The sequence below is a fragment of the Danio rerio genome, chromosome 6, assembly GCF_049306965.1.
Source record: "Danio rerio strain Tuebingen ecotype United States chromosome 6, GRCz12tu, whole genome shotgun sequence".
NCBI classification, from domain to species: domain Eukaryota; kingdom Metazoa; phylum Chordata; class Actinopteri; order Cypriniformes; family Danionidae; genus Danio; species Danio rerio.
Window position 1 is genome coordinate 33,792,979 of NC_133181.1, and position 18,157 is coordinate 33,811,135.

Genomic DNA, 18,157 nt, shown 5'->3' on the forward strand with positions numbered 1-18,157 from the left:
CTCTTTTTAGAATGGCTGGTGTCAATTGCTGTAGACCTAAACCCTGCCAAAGCCACATTTTTTCCACATCACACTTTTCTGATGATCATCCTTTTCTTCATCCTCATATGGACGGGGCTAGTCAAATGAATCAGCCACTGAAAGAGGTGTGATGACTCAGCAGGATTACTCATCCTTTCCTTTACATTCATGTGCTGCTAATGTATTGCATTGTAAACTTTTATGTGCTCACTTGTATGCATCATGCCCCATGGGCTTTTAAAATTATGATATACATTTTTTTGTTTCCAGCTTTGCTTGACCATAACTAAATTTAATTTAACTCCATTAACTGTTATTATTGTCACTGTAACCCAGTTTTACTGGGCTTATAGCTTTTATAAAACAGGTACTTTAAAAGACAGTTTTAAAGACAAAATATTTTTCATATTTATCACTTTATTTTTCAAAAGTTAAATAAAATAATTTAAACTTTGAAAATGGAAAATAAATAAAAATAAGGGGAAAGCTACCATTTTAAAATGAGAAAATTAATATTCTAGGAATGGTAAAAGGAAACTATACAAAGAATTTATGAATGCATAAAACATGCATATACTGTATGATACACTAATACATGTCAAGCCAAAAGAGAAAGGGCAGATTCATGCCTGCACACTTTAGGAACTTCATCTGAGACTTCGTCTGGACCGTGTGCTCTTTACAGTCAAAAGTCAAACATGCAGTGCATTTATGAGAAGGTAGAGGTATGCTAAAAGGGTTGCATTGCATGTTGATTATGCTGGATAAATTAGTTGTTCATTCCACTGTGGCGACCACAGATTAATAAACGTACTGAGCCAAAAAGAAAATTAATGAATGAATGTTCATTAAACGTCTTTGTGAGTTCATGTTGAAATGTTAATGGTCCACTCTGAATCATATGTTCAGTTGGTTTAAAAGACACCTGTGGCAACAAAACAACACTTTCCTTCCATCACATTCCTCAGAAAAAAATGCTTTGTTAGCATTAGCATAAGCGAGCATGAATGTATGGAAGGCAAAACACAGCAGATTTAGGCCTCCTTATAACAGTCTACAGCTTCAAGAAAGTACTAATAGAATAGTTCTTTAGGGTACTATTAACCAGTTATTTCTTTATGCGATGCATTGAACTTGCATGTATGATATTTATAATACATTTACTAAATTTACTATAAACTAATACATGTCAAGCCATCTAATTTAATAGGAATTTTGTGACAAATTTATTAATCTGTGTTTTAAAGTAGTGTAACTAAACTTGACTTAAAAGCAGAGGTGCCCAAACGTTTTAGTTAAAAGGGCCAAAAACCAAATATCATTGACAGCTGTGGGCCGAAGAAAAAAATATACCAAACAATTATACATTAATGTTGCCATCAGTAATTTCCTGATTTATTTCATAAAATGAACATTACTTCATATCCTATTAACTAATGCAGTATAACTTTTTAATAGCAACTTATTGCAATAAAAACATAAACAATCACATTTAATATACAGTATAGTTCAATGCTGAACACGTAGTTAAGGAGAATCTGCCTTTGCTTTGATTTGCTCACCAAAGTACTCCATCTGTCGAGTGAGAGTATGTACATTTTAAAGTAAATCTGATTAAATAACAGCATTTGAATTGAAACATTTAAATCCAGTTAGCTTTTTGTAGCTTAATACAACAAACAAATTAAAGGTTCAATTAAATTCGAAATGTCATCTCTAAATCATCCCATCATTCTCCTTCTGTTCTTGAATGGGATAGTGGGCCAAATCAAAGATTACCATGGGCCAACTTTGGCCAGCGGCCCTAGTTTGGACATCTCTGCTCAAAAGGAAACACAGATCCACTATTTGAATCATTCCACTAAAAACAAAGTCAGACAAACAGCACTTAAATTTTTAAGTACTTTCAACAAAACTTTTTTTTTAACCTTACAAATAGCATATACGCACACACACAAACATTAATCTCATTCGGTTTCCATTTATTTGTGCAATGCACTTTATCATATGTACAGCTCCATAAGGAGAACAGGAACAGAAAAAAAAGACACAGAAAACAAATGCATGTCACAATAATACTGATACAGCAAACAAACACAGAGCTGTATCCAAACCGTACCACTTCCTTACAGAGAACAGCGTTATTGAACACCACACATTCACTACTGTATACAGAGGTTAGCATCCGAACAATATGATATCCTAAAATCGAAGATAAACGGCTCAGTCCACAAGAAGAGGGTGGAAAAGTTTTCTTTCTTTAATCAGTTCTCACTAATTCAAGTCTTTGTGTCAAGGGAAGGAAAAGGTGGCAAACTTAAAGGAGACAAACTTAAGAGAGAAGACTGCTCTGATAACGGTTAAAGCTTTAGTATTTCAGCACATGATTCTGAAAAGAGGAAGGCAAAGCATGAATGAAATGTACAGCAAGTACTGCAAGTTACGACACAAGTGTGTTCTGGATTTACCTAATGCCATTCAAGTGCAAATATACTGTAAAGAGAAAGGGCAGATTAGTGGCTGGACACTCTAGAAACTTCCTTTGAATCTGGACCATGTGCCACTTATAGTCAAACATGCAGTACATTTATGAGAAGACAGAGATATGCTAAAAGAGCTGCATTGTACGTTGATTAAACGTTTTTATGATTTCATGTTGAAATGTTAATGGTTCACTCTGAATGATATGTTCAGTTGGTTTAAAAGACACCTGTGGCAACAAAACAACCCTTTCCTTCCATCGCATTCCTCAGTAAAAGGCTTTGTTAGCATTAGCATTAGCATTAGTGAGCATGAATGCGTTCCAACGGCATGGTAGGCAAAACAAAGCAAATTTAAGCCATCTTGATATCAGTTTAGGGCTTCAAGAAAGTAAGATGTTTGACTAGCTCTTTAGCGCACTATCAACCAGTTAGGAGATCATATTAACAAACTGTGTATTTAAAGACAACGTTTAAGGGATTCACCCAAAAATAAAGATTTACTCACCATTTACTCACTCTCAAGCAGAGTTTTATGAGTTTCTTTTTACTGATGACAAAAAAAAATCATTTTGAATGTTGTAAACTGGTAGCCATTGACATCCATAGTATGAAACAAATGGAGGATGAGTAAATGATGACTGAATTTAGATTTTTTTGGTGAGCTATCCATTTAACCTTCAAAATAGCTTGAAACAAGCCAGGGTAACTTTGAGGTACCAGCAAAACCACTCAGTTATTTCTTTCCTGTGGATAATAACTACACGAATAAATTTCATTTGAGTTTATATGTTGTAAACAGTATGTTATTATAGTGCAACATATACAGACAGATCAGTAGAAAACAACATAGGAGTAAACTGCAAGTAAAATCTACTGCATTTCACAGATCAAGTTTAAGGAAATCACACATTTCCTGAACAGTCTCTCGTACTTTTTGTGCTTTTGCCCCTCAGCACCACATCACTTCACCTTTGAAAGAAGATAAGTGTTAAACGATACGGTAATTTTCAGTGGTTGAATGTATTTTGTTCAGTGTTCTTTCATTTGTGCATATCTTTCTAAACCTCTAACCTATAGACTTAGAAACTAGTCGTAATTCGACAGAGACCCACTTTTATTTTCACAAATTTCATAATTGCAAAGCCAACAAATAAATATACACCCGACCCGTCATATGTTAATTGTGAGCAGGAGCTTTGAACGCAATCAATACAATGGAAGAAGCAGAAAAAATCCCGCACATTGCTCTAACATGCAAAAATCTTAAGGGACAATTCACAAAAATAAAAATGTACTGTTAGTTTACTCATTCTCAGGTCATCCAGGATTTTTTCTTTCTTTTTTCAGTTGAATATTAAAGAAGATAGACTGAAACTATGGTTCTTTATAAAAAAAAATAATAATAAGGCAAAATAAAGTTAATATCTGTTGTTCCAGATGATGCATCAAGGTCTTATAAAGTGAAATGTTCAGCCTGTGCAAGAAACTAAATGTTGTTTACATCTTTTAATCCAAAGGGTTAACAAATGTGTGCATTCATAATAGTCTGAAACACAAAACGTTTTTGTCAAATAATGAGTTATTATTCATTGGGTATCTCAGGGCACATTTCAGCCAAAAGTGAGCATCTAAATGCCACTTGTTATTGTATCTAAGCCTTTTGGAAGCCACTTCCACATAAGAGTGATGAAGAAAATGTATTTTCCTCATTATCTTCATTCTAATGTTTAATAACCACTTTATTATCATAATAAAAATACATTCATTCATTTTCTTTTCAGCTTAGTCCCTCTTTATTAATCTGGGGTTGCCACAGCGGAATGAACCGGCAACTTATGCAGCATGTTTTAAGCAGTGGATGCCCTTAAAGCTGCAAACCATCTCTAGGAAAGATGAAAATACACGTTTTCAAATTAGGTTTTAAAAATCAACATTGTTCTTTCTCTTCTTTAAAACCAGGTAAATATCTACTTTTTTAACCAATGAAGTTAAATCAAACTGCAAATGATTTGCGTTATGTGTAATATATTTTTTAAAATATCAAAAGAATTTAGATTAATATGTTATATATACATTAACTCAAACTCTCCTGCTATATCTAGCTTCAGAATTAATTGTGATGACTCATCAATCCAGGTCTCATTACCATTAATGCTAGCTACTTCCTCAAAGAGATCATTGCACATACTATTTACTTTAATTTATTATTTTCTTCGTTTACCTCTACAAATGGAGTTCCATTTTAAAAGTGGCAATCAAATTTGCAAAACTTTTCTGAAATTTGCTTTTGAACTTAAATTAAGACCGAATGTAAACATTTTTCAGGATAAGTGCAAGTAAAATCAGTTTTGATGGACAGTATGACACACAAGTCTTCTCTGTTGTACAACTAACTAAATCAGCTCACATATGAGCCCACAGTGACACAGGCTGTACATCATTATGAGTTGGTCATTTTTGCTATAGACTGTTGCACTACAAAAATGTTTCTTAGAGTTTTGTCTTCTTTTTAGTCCAAATATCTACAAATTGTTAATAAGCATTTCCTAGACAAGCTAAAAAAAAAAAGGCTTGTTTTTGAAAATAATGTCAATTAATGTCAAAATTAATGTCAATTTTTATTGTCAAATAAAAATTTTAATGTCAAAAGTTTTTCTTAAAATAAGCTAAATAATCTGATAATACAGGCTGCATTTTAAAGCAAAAACAGGACTAATTTACTCACCCCATTAGCAGATCATTTTGCTTGTTTTTAAAAAATACTCCGCTAGATTTTGCCATATTATTTCTAAAAACAAGACAGTATTTTTTATTGTCTAGAAAATGTCTCTTTTTAGATATTTGGACTAGAAACAAAAACTTTAAGTAGGAAAAGCATTATTTGCAGTGTGTAAACTTAAAATGTAAAAGGTAAAAATGACCACTTCAGTTTGTAAGACCTTAATATATCATCAAAATCCATGTGGATTCATTTAGATTTGTCTGTATGTGTTTTATTTTTCCTCTCAAAGTGCCAGTCTCCATTCATTTGTATTTTACTGGTCACAAAGAATCACAGTTTCAGCTAAACAGAAAATTTTTATTTTTGGGTAAACTATTCCTTTAATAAATTAACACCCAAACAGGTTTGTACTGAATTGCTGCAGTATTTAATCCAGTTTGTATAGGTTGTTTTGCAGTATCCTGGAGTGTCTACACACTATTCCATTTTTTTTTCTTGGAAGATGTTTCCTCAGCACTACATTAAAAACTCATCCGAAAGCTCCTCCCAGACATTGTTTGACGACTTTCGTGACTCATATTGTTCACAGAAATATGTCACAGATAAGTAACGGCAAACTCTGAACTTTGTTATGCAGGTGAGTCCTGGGAAAACACAAATAAAGAGTTTCTTAAGACAAACCTGAATGCTACAGTACTTTTCCCAACAGCAGTCTTCTGGTACAGCAGATATGTTGGCCTAGGGCATGATCTAACCTGATACGTGGATGGATAGAGAGATACACACAACTATACTGTAGATGTAAGCTCTGACGTCTCTATGAAGCAGGGGTCCTGGAGGTGGGAGAGATAACAAAGGAGCATTTCAAGGACTGCTGGGTTGCGGGGTGTCTAAAGTGGGCAGGAACTGCTGACTGGTTGTGATCATTTACAGCAAGTCTTAGTACAGAGCTTTCTGTCCTTGGCTCTCAAATTCCGACCAGGCATCATTTAGTTCCATAAAAATCATCTTGGCATATTGTTCGTAGGGCTGTCCAGTAGCCTGCGGATGGGAAGAAAGAGAACACAGCAGTGTTTGTTCAGGAACACACATCACAATAGCATTTTCAACAATTTTAATAATAATAATGTTAATAATAATAATAATAATAATTATTATTATTATTATTATTATTTATTGCCACATTAGCAATTTAAGCCTATTTCATGGCAAACCCTTTATAAATAGAATGCGTTATGATAATTCTAATTACAATTTTCATTCATTTATTTTCCTTCGGCTTAGTCCCTTTATTTATCAGGAGTCGCCACAGCAGAATGAACCTCCAACTTATCCAGCACATGTTTTACACAGCGGATGCCCTTCCAGCTGCAACCCAGTACTGGGAAACACCCATACACTCTCACATGCGCACACACACATACTCTACGGCTAATTTAGTTTATTCAGTTCACTTGATTCGCATGTCTTTGGACTTGTGGGGGAAACTGGAGCACTTGGAGAAAACCAAAACTAACACGAGGAGAACATGCAAACTCCACACAGAAATGCCAACTGTCCCAGGCGAGACTCGAATCAGCGATTTTCCTGCTGTGAGGAGACAGTACTAACCACTGAGCCACCGTTTTGCAGTGTCTTTATGCAGTTTCTATATTAGAGAAATAAATAATTCTAGAAAATTGAAAGTCTGAATATGGGCCTGTTTTGGGTTAGTTATAAGTAAGTAATGCTGACTCGTAACTCTTCATGGGCTGGATTGGTTTGTCAAGCGCTGAGTTGTAAAGCGTACACACTTCTTTATAACTTATTTAATGTAATCTATTTTTACTTATGCTTTCTTAGAGAAGTTGTATTGTGTCATGTCTGATAATCTGGGTATTGTGAAATGGTCTTTGTACTCTTTCTGTTCTAGTTAATGTTGCTGTTTATTTTCTTCTGCTTCTGCATCTACAAGCAATAAAAAAATGTAAAATACATATAAAATGATTTTTATTTATTTGTTTATTATAAAATAAGAAAAAAAGGTATAATAATTACTGCTATATTCAATAACAGATTAAAAAAAATAAATGCAAATAAATTTAAAGAAATTAAAATTAAAAACATTAGATACATTTTTTTAGTACAATATATGATAAATAGCTAAAAATTCTTCCGAGGGATACATTTCTATTAAAAAAAAACATCCATTCAAGTACTCTCACTATAAGATTTTGTCAAATACACTTTAAAATTTCACATTGTAACAAAAGATGTGACCAATTCTATTTTAGTATAGTATAAAAATACCCATTCTGGTATTAGCATATAGTGTAAATCGCTTGGTTATGCCTGGCTTAAAAAAAAAAAAAAAAAAATATATATATATATATATATATATATATATATATATATATATATATATATATATATACACACACACACACATATATATATATATATATATATATATATATATATATATATATATATATATATATATATATATATATATATATATATATATATATATATATATATATATATATATTCGATTTTATATATGCTTAGGTTAATCTCTTGCAATTTATATTTCTTTAATTGTCTCAGTCCATTGGCCATTTTTTTATATTTATATACAAGACAGATTAGCAGGAGGAAATTAACATTTCAGAAAAAGATTTTTTGCTGCTTTATTAGCCAGTTCATTACCACAAAGACCCATTTGACCTGAAATCCAGTGGAAAATAATGCTGAACATTTTATTTTTATTGTGTCATTTTCCTTCTTATCATCATGGTAATTATGGGTTGTCTTTAACAGTAATAATAAAGTTTTTGATTTGTTTTTAAAACCATTAATTTAGCTTTAAAGTGTTTATTTTGCTAGCTCACATTGTTTTTCTTAAGGTTAATAATAAATCAATGAAAGTTAGTCCACTAAAAAATGGGTAGGTAATCTTCTGTTTCAGTTGGAAGTACATCAGCATACTGAAATGAAAGTCTAAACAAGTTCTGGTTCACAGAGATTTTAAAGACAATAGACATCCTCCTTTGTTAAAACATTTACATCTCTCACCTTGTCAGGGTGAACTACCAGCACAGCTTTGCGGTAGACCTTCTTGACCTGCTCTGGTGTGACGAGGTCAGCCATGCCTACAGGTTTCCAGCGGGTCTCCCCTTCCCAAAGCACTGTGTGCATGGTGGACAGCAGCGCTCTGATATTCCTCTCCTTCCCTTCAATCCAGTCCAGGATCTGAAATAAATATTTAAACATAATAATGTTATTTATTGATTAACTATAGCCAGTGGTGCACATCACTGTTTTGTTTCAGTTCTCAAAGAGTACCTGGAGCAACAGGCATTGGCTTTGGCTATTCTACATGCAGCCATATTCATATACTGTATAAAAGCCCACTTTTGTTACATATATGTACATATATATTTGCATTTCTTTAAAATCATTAGATTTCTATATGCGTAATCAGTTGTGCTTTCACATTTTTACTGGAGTTCACATGAACCATGCACCAGGCCAGGCTTTTCAGATGGTTCGTTGGTGCAATTGCCACGTTGACCATTTGCACAGAGACCAAATTTATTTTGCTTTCTTCCTCCAAGACACAAGAATAGTAAAGTTGCTGTAGCCTATTTATTATGTCCTGCACCATCTGAACTACATCCATGACTTAAATCTGAATTAAACTTCCACGCCCTACCAGCATCACTAATATTCAAAACGAATTCATACATTATTTAGACAACTAACAACACACGTTTAATAATTATCATACCAATGATGCATGGGGAAATTCCTGATATATCAGTAACTTGTGTAAGGTGCCGAAATACCAACTAGTATGTAAAAGCACTTTTCTATTGCTGTATCTGGTCCACTCTCATGAGCACCCGTGTACCAGTTTATGCAATCCAGACTATAGGAAATTGTACAGGAAATCAGTAATTAGCACTGACCAGTTAGAATATGCTAAATACAGGTATGTTTAAGTTTGCCTTGAGTTTCTCTGGGTCCATTTCTTTTGCCATCTCCTCTTTTCTCATTTCTGCTATGGTTTTTGGTCCCTTCTTCTCTTTACCGCCAGCAAAGCCCTGGCCTGAGAGCAGGTCATCAAAGTTAGCATCTGAAACCTTTGGTCTGGTTCCTGAAAGAAACAAGGGAAAAATGTAAGTTGCCTTTTAAAGCAGTCTTTGTTGTTGTAGAAATTAAAATGTTAAGAAAATATTAAGAAATGCAGACCAATATTAGACATTTTATTAATGTACCTGTAACTTATATACAATGTAAAAAATTTAATAAAAAAAAAACTTCTAGGCTGTAAATGAAAAGATTATTGAAGTAAATATATTTCACACAAAATTTTACTTTTTCCACTTCAAAATGTTTACTTTAATGTGTTACTTGCTGTTACTGTTAATCGACCGTAAAATTTACTAGCAAATCTTCCATTTTATACCATTTTTCAAGTGTTCATGATCTTCAAAAACTTTTTAATAATGTTTTATCTAATGTTGCTATTAGAATTAAGCCTTTAGGCAATACATAATTGTAAAATATTGTGATGTTTTATTCTTATTTTTATACAGTACAGAATTTTTACATTAGCCATTTACCTGGTCATAACATTAATATAAGTTCAAATTTACAATTAAAATGCATTTCTAAACGTAACAGAATTTTGCTATTAACAATCAATACAATAATTATGATTTCACCATTTACATATTATCAAACACATAATACTTATTCTTTCAACACAGATCAAGTTTTTTTAAACAACATAAGATATTTTTCTCACAATTGAATATCCAGGTAGCAAATACTTAAAAGACCCTAAAAGGTCATTAACACGTTGTAAAATAAATTCATATTTATCTACTGATTTGACTTCTTTCAACGAGTGATCATCACATAAAGCGTATTTGACACATCTCCAACATTTTTCGATCTTTTATTATTACATTTTACTAGTACTATTGCATTGACTTTCAATGGCAAGACAGAAACCTCTCAGGCTTCATTAAAAAAATACATCCATCTGCATTTTGAAATATTAACAAAGATGTACATGTTTGGAAAGACATCAGGGGAAATAAATAATACATTTCTGGTCGAACCACCCCTTTACACCAGACCAGTGTTCAATGATTATGTTTACATGGACATTAGTAATCAAATTATTTGCCTTAATCTGAAAAATATATATATCTGATAAAGGTGTTTATATGAGCTGCTTTTTGAATGGTCATTTCATGATCTAATTTTACATGTTATAGCACAGAATTCGATTAACGTCATTGCGTCAGCATGCTACCCACGTTTCCTCCAGAGTTTCATGTAATTTCAGGTGTTTCATATTTAATTTGTTGACTTCAACTGCGGTTTGGCACTTTCACTTTCATTCAGGAACATTTTATGCATGCCCCCCATGACAAACAAGATTTTGGATATGAGTATGTAAGAGATGAGTAACTGCTGGAAGAGTGTTGTTTTTATTGGAATTTGATACCGCACGCTGTATAGGAAAAAAACCTCTGCATTTCGCAATGCTGGTGTCTGTGGTCCTTTGCTGACTTCGTAGGTGCACAGAATTGTGTCAAACAGCCATGTGTGTGTGTATAGACTATCCTCTCACAAAATCCAACAAAAATCCTACACGAAGGAAATAGTTTGATTAAGATGTTTATATGTCTGTACTACACTTCAATGATGCAACTAAAATCAACATACTCCACATGTCTTCAATTTCTGTTTAGTTTGATTATTTATGACTTTAGTCGGACTAAATTAATTAAAAAAATCCCTGTTTACATGGTAGACTCTAATTCAGAGTATTTTCTTAATTGCATTAAAATTTGATTATTAGTGTCCATGTAAACAAACTCAATGACATGTCACCGGTCAGTTTCCGTCCAGTTGCTCACCCATATTAGGCTGTGCTTTTGGCCCAGCGGCTCCAGGCGATGCTCCGCTCATGGCAGAGAAGCTGACATTGTAGTTGGGTCTGTTCTGTGGTGAAGTGTGTGGCATGGATGCTGGGGGTGCTTTAGTTGGAGTCCCCTGAGCCTGTGGCTGCCACTGAGCTCCTCCTCCAGCCTGCCACGAGGGGAAGCCGGTGTTGGGATGCCAGCCTCCAGATGCGGTGTGCTGGGGGGAGGGTGCGGGACGCTGGGGGGAGCCCATTGGTGGAAATGCACCTCCAGTTCCAGTCGGTGTTGTGGGTTTGCTGGAAAATCCTGAACCACCTTTGAAAACATAATGAGTTTAGGCCCAATCCCAATTCTATTTCTGTACCCTACCTCTTCCCCTTGATCCTTGAAACAGAGTGTGAGGGGAAAGGGCTTCAAATTTTACTTTATATGAGATCGATGATGGCGGCTGCTGTCATTATTCCAGTTGCGTTATTTTTTTTTTGCCATTTATCTTCAGGAAATCAGCAAACAACAATATCAATCACCAGTAACAACATAATGTTATCCTTACGATATAATGTGGCAATAAGATCATAACTTTACTGTGCATTTACAACCTGGCCATATTCATCTATGTAAACACACAGAAACAACATTAACAATATAGGAAACACTGTAAAAAGCTCATTCTGTAAAAAAAAACATAATTCTTTCTGAGAAGGTATTTGAGTGTCATGGAGTGACAGGTGTAAAAGTATGTTGTGGAACTATTATACAAGATTTATTATTATGGATTATAGATAGCAAAATTTAGCATTTTTTAATGTTTTTTTACAAAACCATGATGGTAAAACATAAACATTGTTATGAATGTATTAAAACATATGCTTGTTTGTTGTAAAAATTAGTAACAGTTACAAAAAAATACTAATTTGTGCATCTCCTTACTTCCGTGTACAGCTATGCCGTTGTAGATGGTTTACTCAGGGAAATTTTTGTACCACTTGGTTTTTAAGTGTGGTCCAAGAAAATCTCTGTTTCAAGGGTGAGCTAGCCCTTCCCCTTAGTCTTATGTCCTCATGCTAAAGAGAATTGGATCACCCCTAACCCTTCACATGAACGCACAAAACGAGGGGTAAGGGGAAAAGTTAAGGGGTAGAACAGGAATTAAGACAGGAATTAAGATGATTCCATGATGAATTTATTGACAAATGGTGCTATTAAATAGATTTATTAAACTGTTCAACTTACAAAAAAGGTCTATTATTACTATTTTTTTAATTATGAAATTAACATATATATTTTTATTATCAGTGTGTTAGTCAATCTACAGCAGTGTTTCCCAACTCCTGGAGGCACACCAACAGTACGTATTTTAGATGTCTGCCTTATCTCACCCATTCATTCAGGTTTTACAGTCTCTTCTAATGTTCTGCAGAGTTGATTCAGGTGTGTTTGATCAGGAAGAGGTTGAAAATGTGTACTGTTGTTGTGCCTTCAGGTACAAGGTTGAGAAACTCTGATGTACAGTATAAGCTAAGAGTGCTCTAAAACAGTGACAACATTTGCATTTAAAAACATAAACATTCAAAGTTTGTCACTACCTAAATGAGTCAATGATTTTCACCTCATAGATCAGTTTCTCATCAAATCTTTTGACCAATCAAATGCTCTCTATTATCTGACATATCCCACCCCCTTCTATTTGATCTCAAACACTGGCAGAGTAGTGATAAAAATGAAATGCTATTGGCTGTTTTTGAAAGAAGAGGAGTTACCATATGTCCCACCCTGTCTTTGAATCAAACATAAAAAATGCAATTTCAAAGAACTTCTTGGGAACATTAAATAGTGCAGAATTTAACCCTTTATATGGCACTCAATGAAATACTCATTAGGAAAACCCTGGAGTGTCTCTGGCGGTTATTACAAGACCTTTGAACTTCTGTGACAATATATATATATATATATATATATATATATATATATATATATATATATATATATATATATATATATATATATATATACTGTATTTGTAATCAATGTCAATGAAGTTTCCATATGATTTTCTTTGCCCAATAAGCGGTGAATATCAGACGTTTATCAGGTCATAACATTAATAGAAATGCTGATTTATAATAAAAATGCAACAAAAAATTGGTTAATTTTGTCTTAAATACTTATTATCAAATCCAAAACACATTGGTTAAACTTCGAAACACAAATCATAATATTTTAATGTCACATCATCACTGAAAGTACAGCTAGAAAATATTTGCAAGATCCAGAAGGTCAAAAGACATTGTTAATTGATGTTTTTAATGCAAGCCTTCTAATATTGTGTTATTTAGTGTTTCATTGTGAATTTATTAACATAAGGAACTTTAAAATATGATTTACCTCCTCCAAGGCCTGCTCCCAGGTTCCCCAGATCAGCAAAAGGGTCAAGAGTGTTCGGTTTGGTCTGGTGGGTGGGTGTACCATGGGCTGAGCTTGTTGGACTAGTACTGGCTGATTTACTGCCCATCCCAAAACCTCCACCTAAAATGATAAACAAGATATGTATTCATAACTGATTGAATTCTGTAATATGGCTGCAAACTCTGCTTCTTACAACAATTCAAATGAGGCAAAATAAATTATAAAAACAAATCGCCAATGTGCTTTTCTAGAGTAATAATAATGAAATAAATAGAGATTATGAATTTAAGTTTGGTGTAAAATCAGGGAACTCATTAATAAATAATTATATATATATATATATATATATATATATATATATATATATATATATATATATATATATATATAATAAATATGATATAAAAATTGTATTACAATATAATTTATTATATAGATTATATAAATTGTGTATACATATATAAATACACACAGTGTGCAAGTAAACCTAAATGATTTTCTGAAATGTAATAAAAGATGGTGAAATTGGTGGTGTTTGTTTGTCATTCAGTGTAACAGACATATTTATGTAAAAATTAAACTTAGTCTTTCCTGTACATAAAATGCATGAAACAATAAATGATTGTGACAATTTGTATCATATTTATACTTATTTAAAACCTGTAGCCACTATATGGACAAACCATAGTTGTTTAAAAGACAGTGGCAAATTATAAAAGTTTAAAACCATCATTAAATAAAATAGCATAGTCTTTTAATGTCGTCAGCATTTTATCTAAACATCTAAACTACTGCCACAAACAAATATCTTTGCTACTGAGCCTTATCAAAGCCATTAAAAATAACGATAAGCAGTATCCAGCTCTGCTGATTTAAAATAATGTCAGCCAGATAATGTTTCATGAGGCATTAACATTCATGAGCTACATGAGCTCATCACACCAGTCCAGATGGCAGGTCAGACTCAGCAGTGAGTCATTTTGTTTTTTAGCTGTAATTTCAAATGAAACCACCAGGTGTCGCTATGACTATGATAAAACCACCACACTCACCTGCAGCCGCTGGTTTGTTCCATTCCCAGGCTCCTGTTGAGTTCTGCTGCTGGATGTTGACAGTGGGAGTTGAGGGAGGAACAGGTGAGCTGCGGCCTGTGATAAAAAAAACCACTTGTCTCAATGTCATTAATTACCACAGGCAATAATTTGCTAATAAATAAACAAATAAACAGTATAGATTTTGGTTCAAAAGTTTGGTGTTTTAGCCTTGTTTTAGCAAAGACCTCTATGTTTGGGTGTCTTTTTAAGACAAAAAGATGCTTGCCAGGTGTCATACCCATTTATTCGACAAGCATAAAATCGCTAATAAATAATATTCATTTTCACTTTAAAAACATGAAATGCAGTGAAAATCTCTAACTAAACACGAAAATTTTAAACTAGTATGCTTGTAGAGCATTTATGTTCAGATGTTCCCTACGTGACATTTATAAATCGTGTATATTTTTGTTAACACACATTTTAATTGTTGTTTAATGTAATAAAAAATGGTAATAATAGTGCAGCTTTGAAGGATTTTGAAGGATTCTCTTCATACTGAAAATTAAAGACAAACTGGAGCTTGATTGTGTAAAGAATTTTAGAGTCACTGATTTTAGTCTCTTTTTCTGTAAGAGTTAACAATAATTGGAATAATCTACCAAACAACATTAGACTTTATGCACATTAGAACAAATCAAGCTACAATTGAAATGCTGATTAAAAATGCATCGGGTGTGTCACCATTAAGTGCGGGTTTATAATTTAAATCTTGATGCTATTTATTTTATTGTGATTTTGTGTTTTATGTTTTTGTTATATGATTTGTATTTTTTCTGCCCAGATACTGCAGACGAAATTTATCTATGTAGTTAATTCTGGGGCATTTCTTTGATTGGCCATTGTTCCTGTCAAATAAAGAAGCAAAATAAATTTAATAAACATATAGCCATTAATATGCTAAGTATTTACTATGTATTTGGTTATTTCCACTTGTTTTATTAAATACTTATTTATTTATTACTTATTTTATGTAATTTATAGTAAATTATTACTCCAGTCAGTATTGCTTTCATTACTATTACCACTAATAATAATAATAATAATCAATATTAGAGTGATGTCTGAAGGATCGTGTGACTGAAAACTGGAGTAATGAAGCTGAACATTCATCATTTAAATCACTGGAGTAAAAGATTAAATTAAATTATAAACTCCTTGTGAACAGTTATTTTATAGTGCAATAAAGTTTTTCACTTTGTACTGTATTTTTAAATAAATACATGCAACCTTGATGAGCAGGATAAGCTTATTTTAAAACATTTAAAAATCCTACTGACCCCAAACTTTTGACCGTTAGTGTGTGTGTGTGTGTGTGTGTGTGTGTGTGTGTGTGTGTGTGTGTGTGTGTGTGTGTGTGTGTGTGTGTGTGTGTATTGATTATTGATTATTTATGAGGAATGAGATACATTGATTATTATATATACATTATAATTATACATTATAAAATATATACATTATGTAATATATACATTATATAATATAATATATAATATATACATTGATTATTTATGAGGAAGCACTTTAGCAGCATCTAGACCAGCAGCCTGTAAGTACATTTAAGATTTGTTTCAGTTGTTGTGTATGGTTTGAGGACTTGTTTCCAGCTGTTTGTGTAAAGTTGTAGGACATTTAAACTTGCTTTCAGTTGTGTATAATACTAGAAGTTGTTTAGCCACTGTTTCCTTGGTTACTATAAGAGCTTGTGTAGCGAACGCGGACGCGGTTTCGCGTCGTCCGCCTCAGTTTCGGCCCTTGTTTTGACTCTCGAGGCGTGTCCAAACGCCAGGTAACCACTATATAGTGAGCACGCTAGCATTAGTCGGCAGGAGAAGCACTTTAGCAGCATCTAGACCAGCAGCCTGTAAGTACATTTAAGATTTGTTTCAGTTGTTGTGTATGGTTTGAGGACTTGTTTCCAGCTGTTTGTGTAAAGTTATAGGACATTTAAACTTGCTTTCAGTTGTGTATAATACTAGAAGTTGTTTAGCCACTGTTTCCTTGGTTACTATAAGAGCTTGTGTAGCGAACGCAGACGCGGTTTCGCGTCGTCCGCCTCAGTTTCGGCCCTTGTTTTGACTCTCGAGGCGTGTCCAGCTGAATTCAATCAGCTAGTGCTTTAGGGGTTATATAAACAACTAGTTCACCGCGGCAGCGGTCGCGGCAGCCTCATGTGAAGACCGCCTCGTGTGAAGACCGACGAGGGTAAAGACCATCGACTCTACCTGCGCGACTCCACCGAGCAAAGACACCGACAAAGCACTTGAGTACTTTACTTTATTGTTTTACTTTACACTTATTTTTTGTTGTCAGTGCACTTTTATTATGTGTTTTCTAATTCCTGTTGTTACTAACACTCGCAAAACACGGGAGGTACGCTGCAGGCGTAATCCTCACAACCTTCGTTCAATACATGTATCTACTATTTCACAACTCTCTCTCTCCGTGGGCCTCTGGAATTGTCAATCAGCTGTTAACAAGGCTGATTTTATTACCTCCATAGCTACATATTCTGACTATAATCTCATGGCTCTAACTGAGACCTGGTTGAGGCCGGAGGACACTGCTACACATGCTACTCTTTCTGCTAATTTCTCTTTTTCCCACACTCCTCGTCAGACAGGGAGAGGGGGTGGGACTGGGCTACTAATTTCCAAAGAATGGAAATTTACTCTGATACCGTCCCTGCCAACAATCAGCTCCTTTGAATTCCATGCAGTCACCATTATCCACCCCTTCTACATAAATGTGGTTGTCATCTACCGCCCACCAGGTAAATTAGGTCACTTCCTAGATGAACTGGATGTTCTTCTCTCATCTTTTTCTAATTTTGCCACTCTCTTATTGGTGCTAGGTGACTTCAACATTTACGTTGACAAACCGCAAGCTGCAGACTTTGCTTGCCTCTTTTGACCTAAAAAGAGCACCTACTTCTGCTACCCACAAATCAGGTAATCAGCTAGACCTTATTTACACACGACACTGCTTCACTGATCAAACAATAGTAACTCCACTACAAATATCTGATCATTTCCTTCTGTCTCTCAACATCCACATTACTCCTGAGCCGCCACACACTCCAACACTGGTTACCTTTCGCAGAAACCTACGATCTCTCTCACCCAATAGACTATCCACCATTGTTTCAGACTCTCTTCCTTCATCTTGCAAACTCTCTGCACTTGATTCGAACAGTGCCACTAATACACTCTGCTCCACACTAGCATCATGTCTAGACCGATTATGTCCTCTTGCATCCAGGCCAGCCCGTGCCAGTCCTCCTGCACCCTGGCTCTCGGATGCTCTCCGTGGGCATCGCTCAAAACTTCGGGCTGCGGAGAGAATTTGGCGGAAAACTAAAAATCCTGCACATCTCTTAACATACCAAACTCTTCTGTCCTCTTTCTCAGCAGAGGTTACTTCTGCAAAGCAGACGTATTACCGTCTGAAAATCAACAATGCCACTAATCCTCGCCTACTTTTTAAAACATTTTCCTCCCTCCT

The 18,157-nt window shown here is 34.2% G+C and overlaps 1 protein-coding gene across 27 annotated transcripts in view; it reads right to left on the reverse strand.

Annotated features, from left to right (window-relative positions):
* Nucleotides 1-1,986: 1,986 nt before the first annotated feature.
* Nucleotides 1,987-18,157, reverse strand: part of dnajc6 (DnaJ (Hsp40) homolog, subfamily C, member 6) — a 69,634-nt gene continuing 53,463 nt past the window's right edge. For all 27 annotated transcript variants that reach the window (XM_073954279.1, XM_073954277.1, XM_073954289.1 and 24 more), the window contains 6 exons: nucleotides 14,612-14,707; nucleotides 13,539-13,679; nucleotides 11,148-11,468; nucleotides 9,219-9,367; nucleotides 8,284-8,460; nucleotides 1,987-6,267 (listed from right to left, as the gene is read on the reverse strand). In XM_073954279.1, the coding sequence (XP_073810380.1) occupies nucleotides 6,166-6,267; nucleotides 8,284-8,460; nucleotides 9,219-9,367; nucleotides 11,148-11,468; nucleotides 13,539-13,679; nucleotides 14,612-14,707 (986 nt within the window). In that variant the 3' untranslated portion in view covers nucleotides 1,987-6,165. The remainder of the gene's footprint in view (nucleotides 6,268-8,283; nucleotides 8,461-9,218; nucleotides 9,368-11,147; nucleotides 11,469-13,538; nucleotides 13,680-14,611; nucleotides 14,708-18,157) is intronic.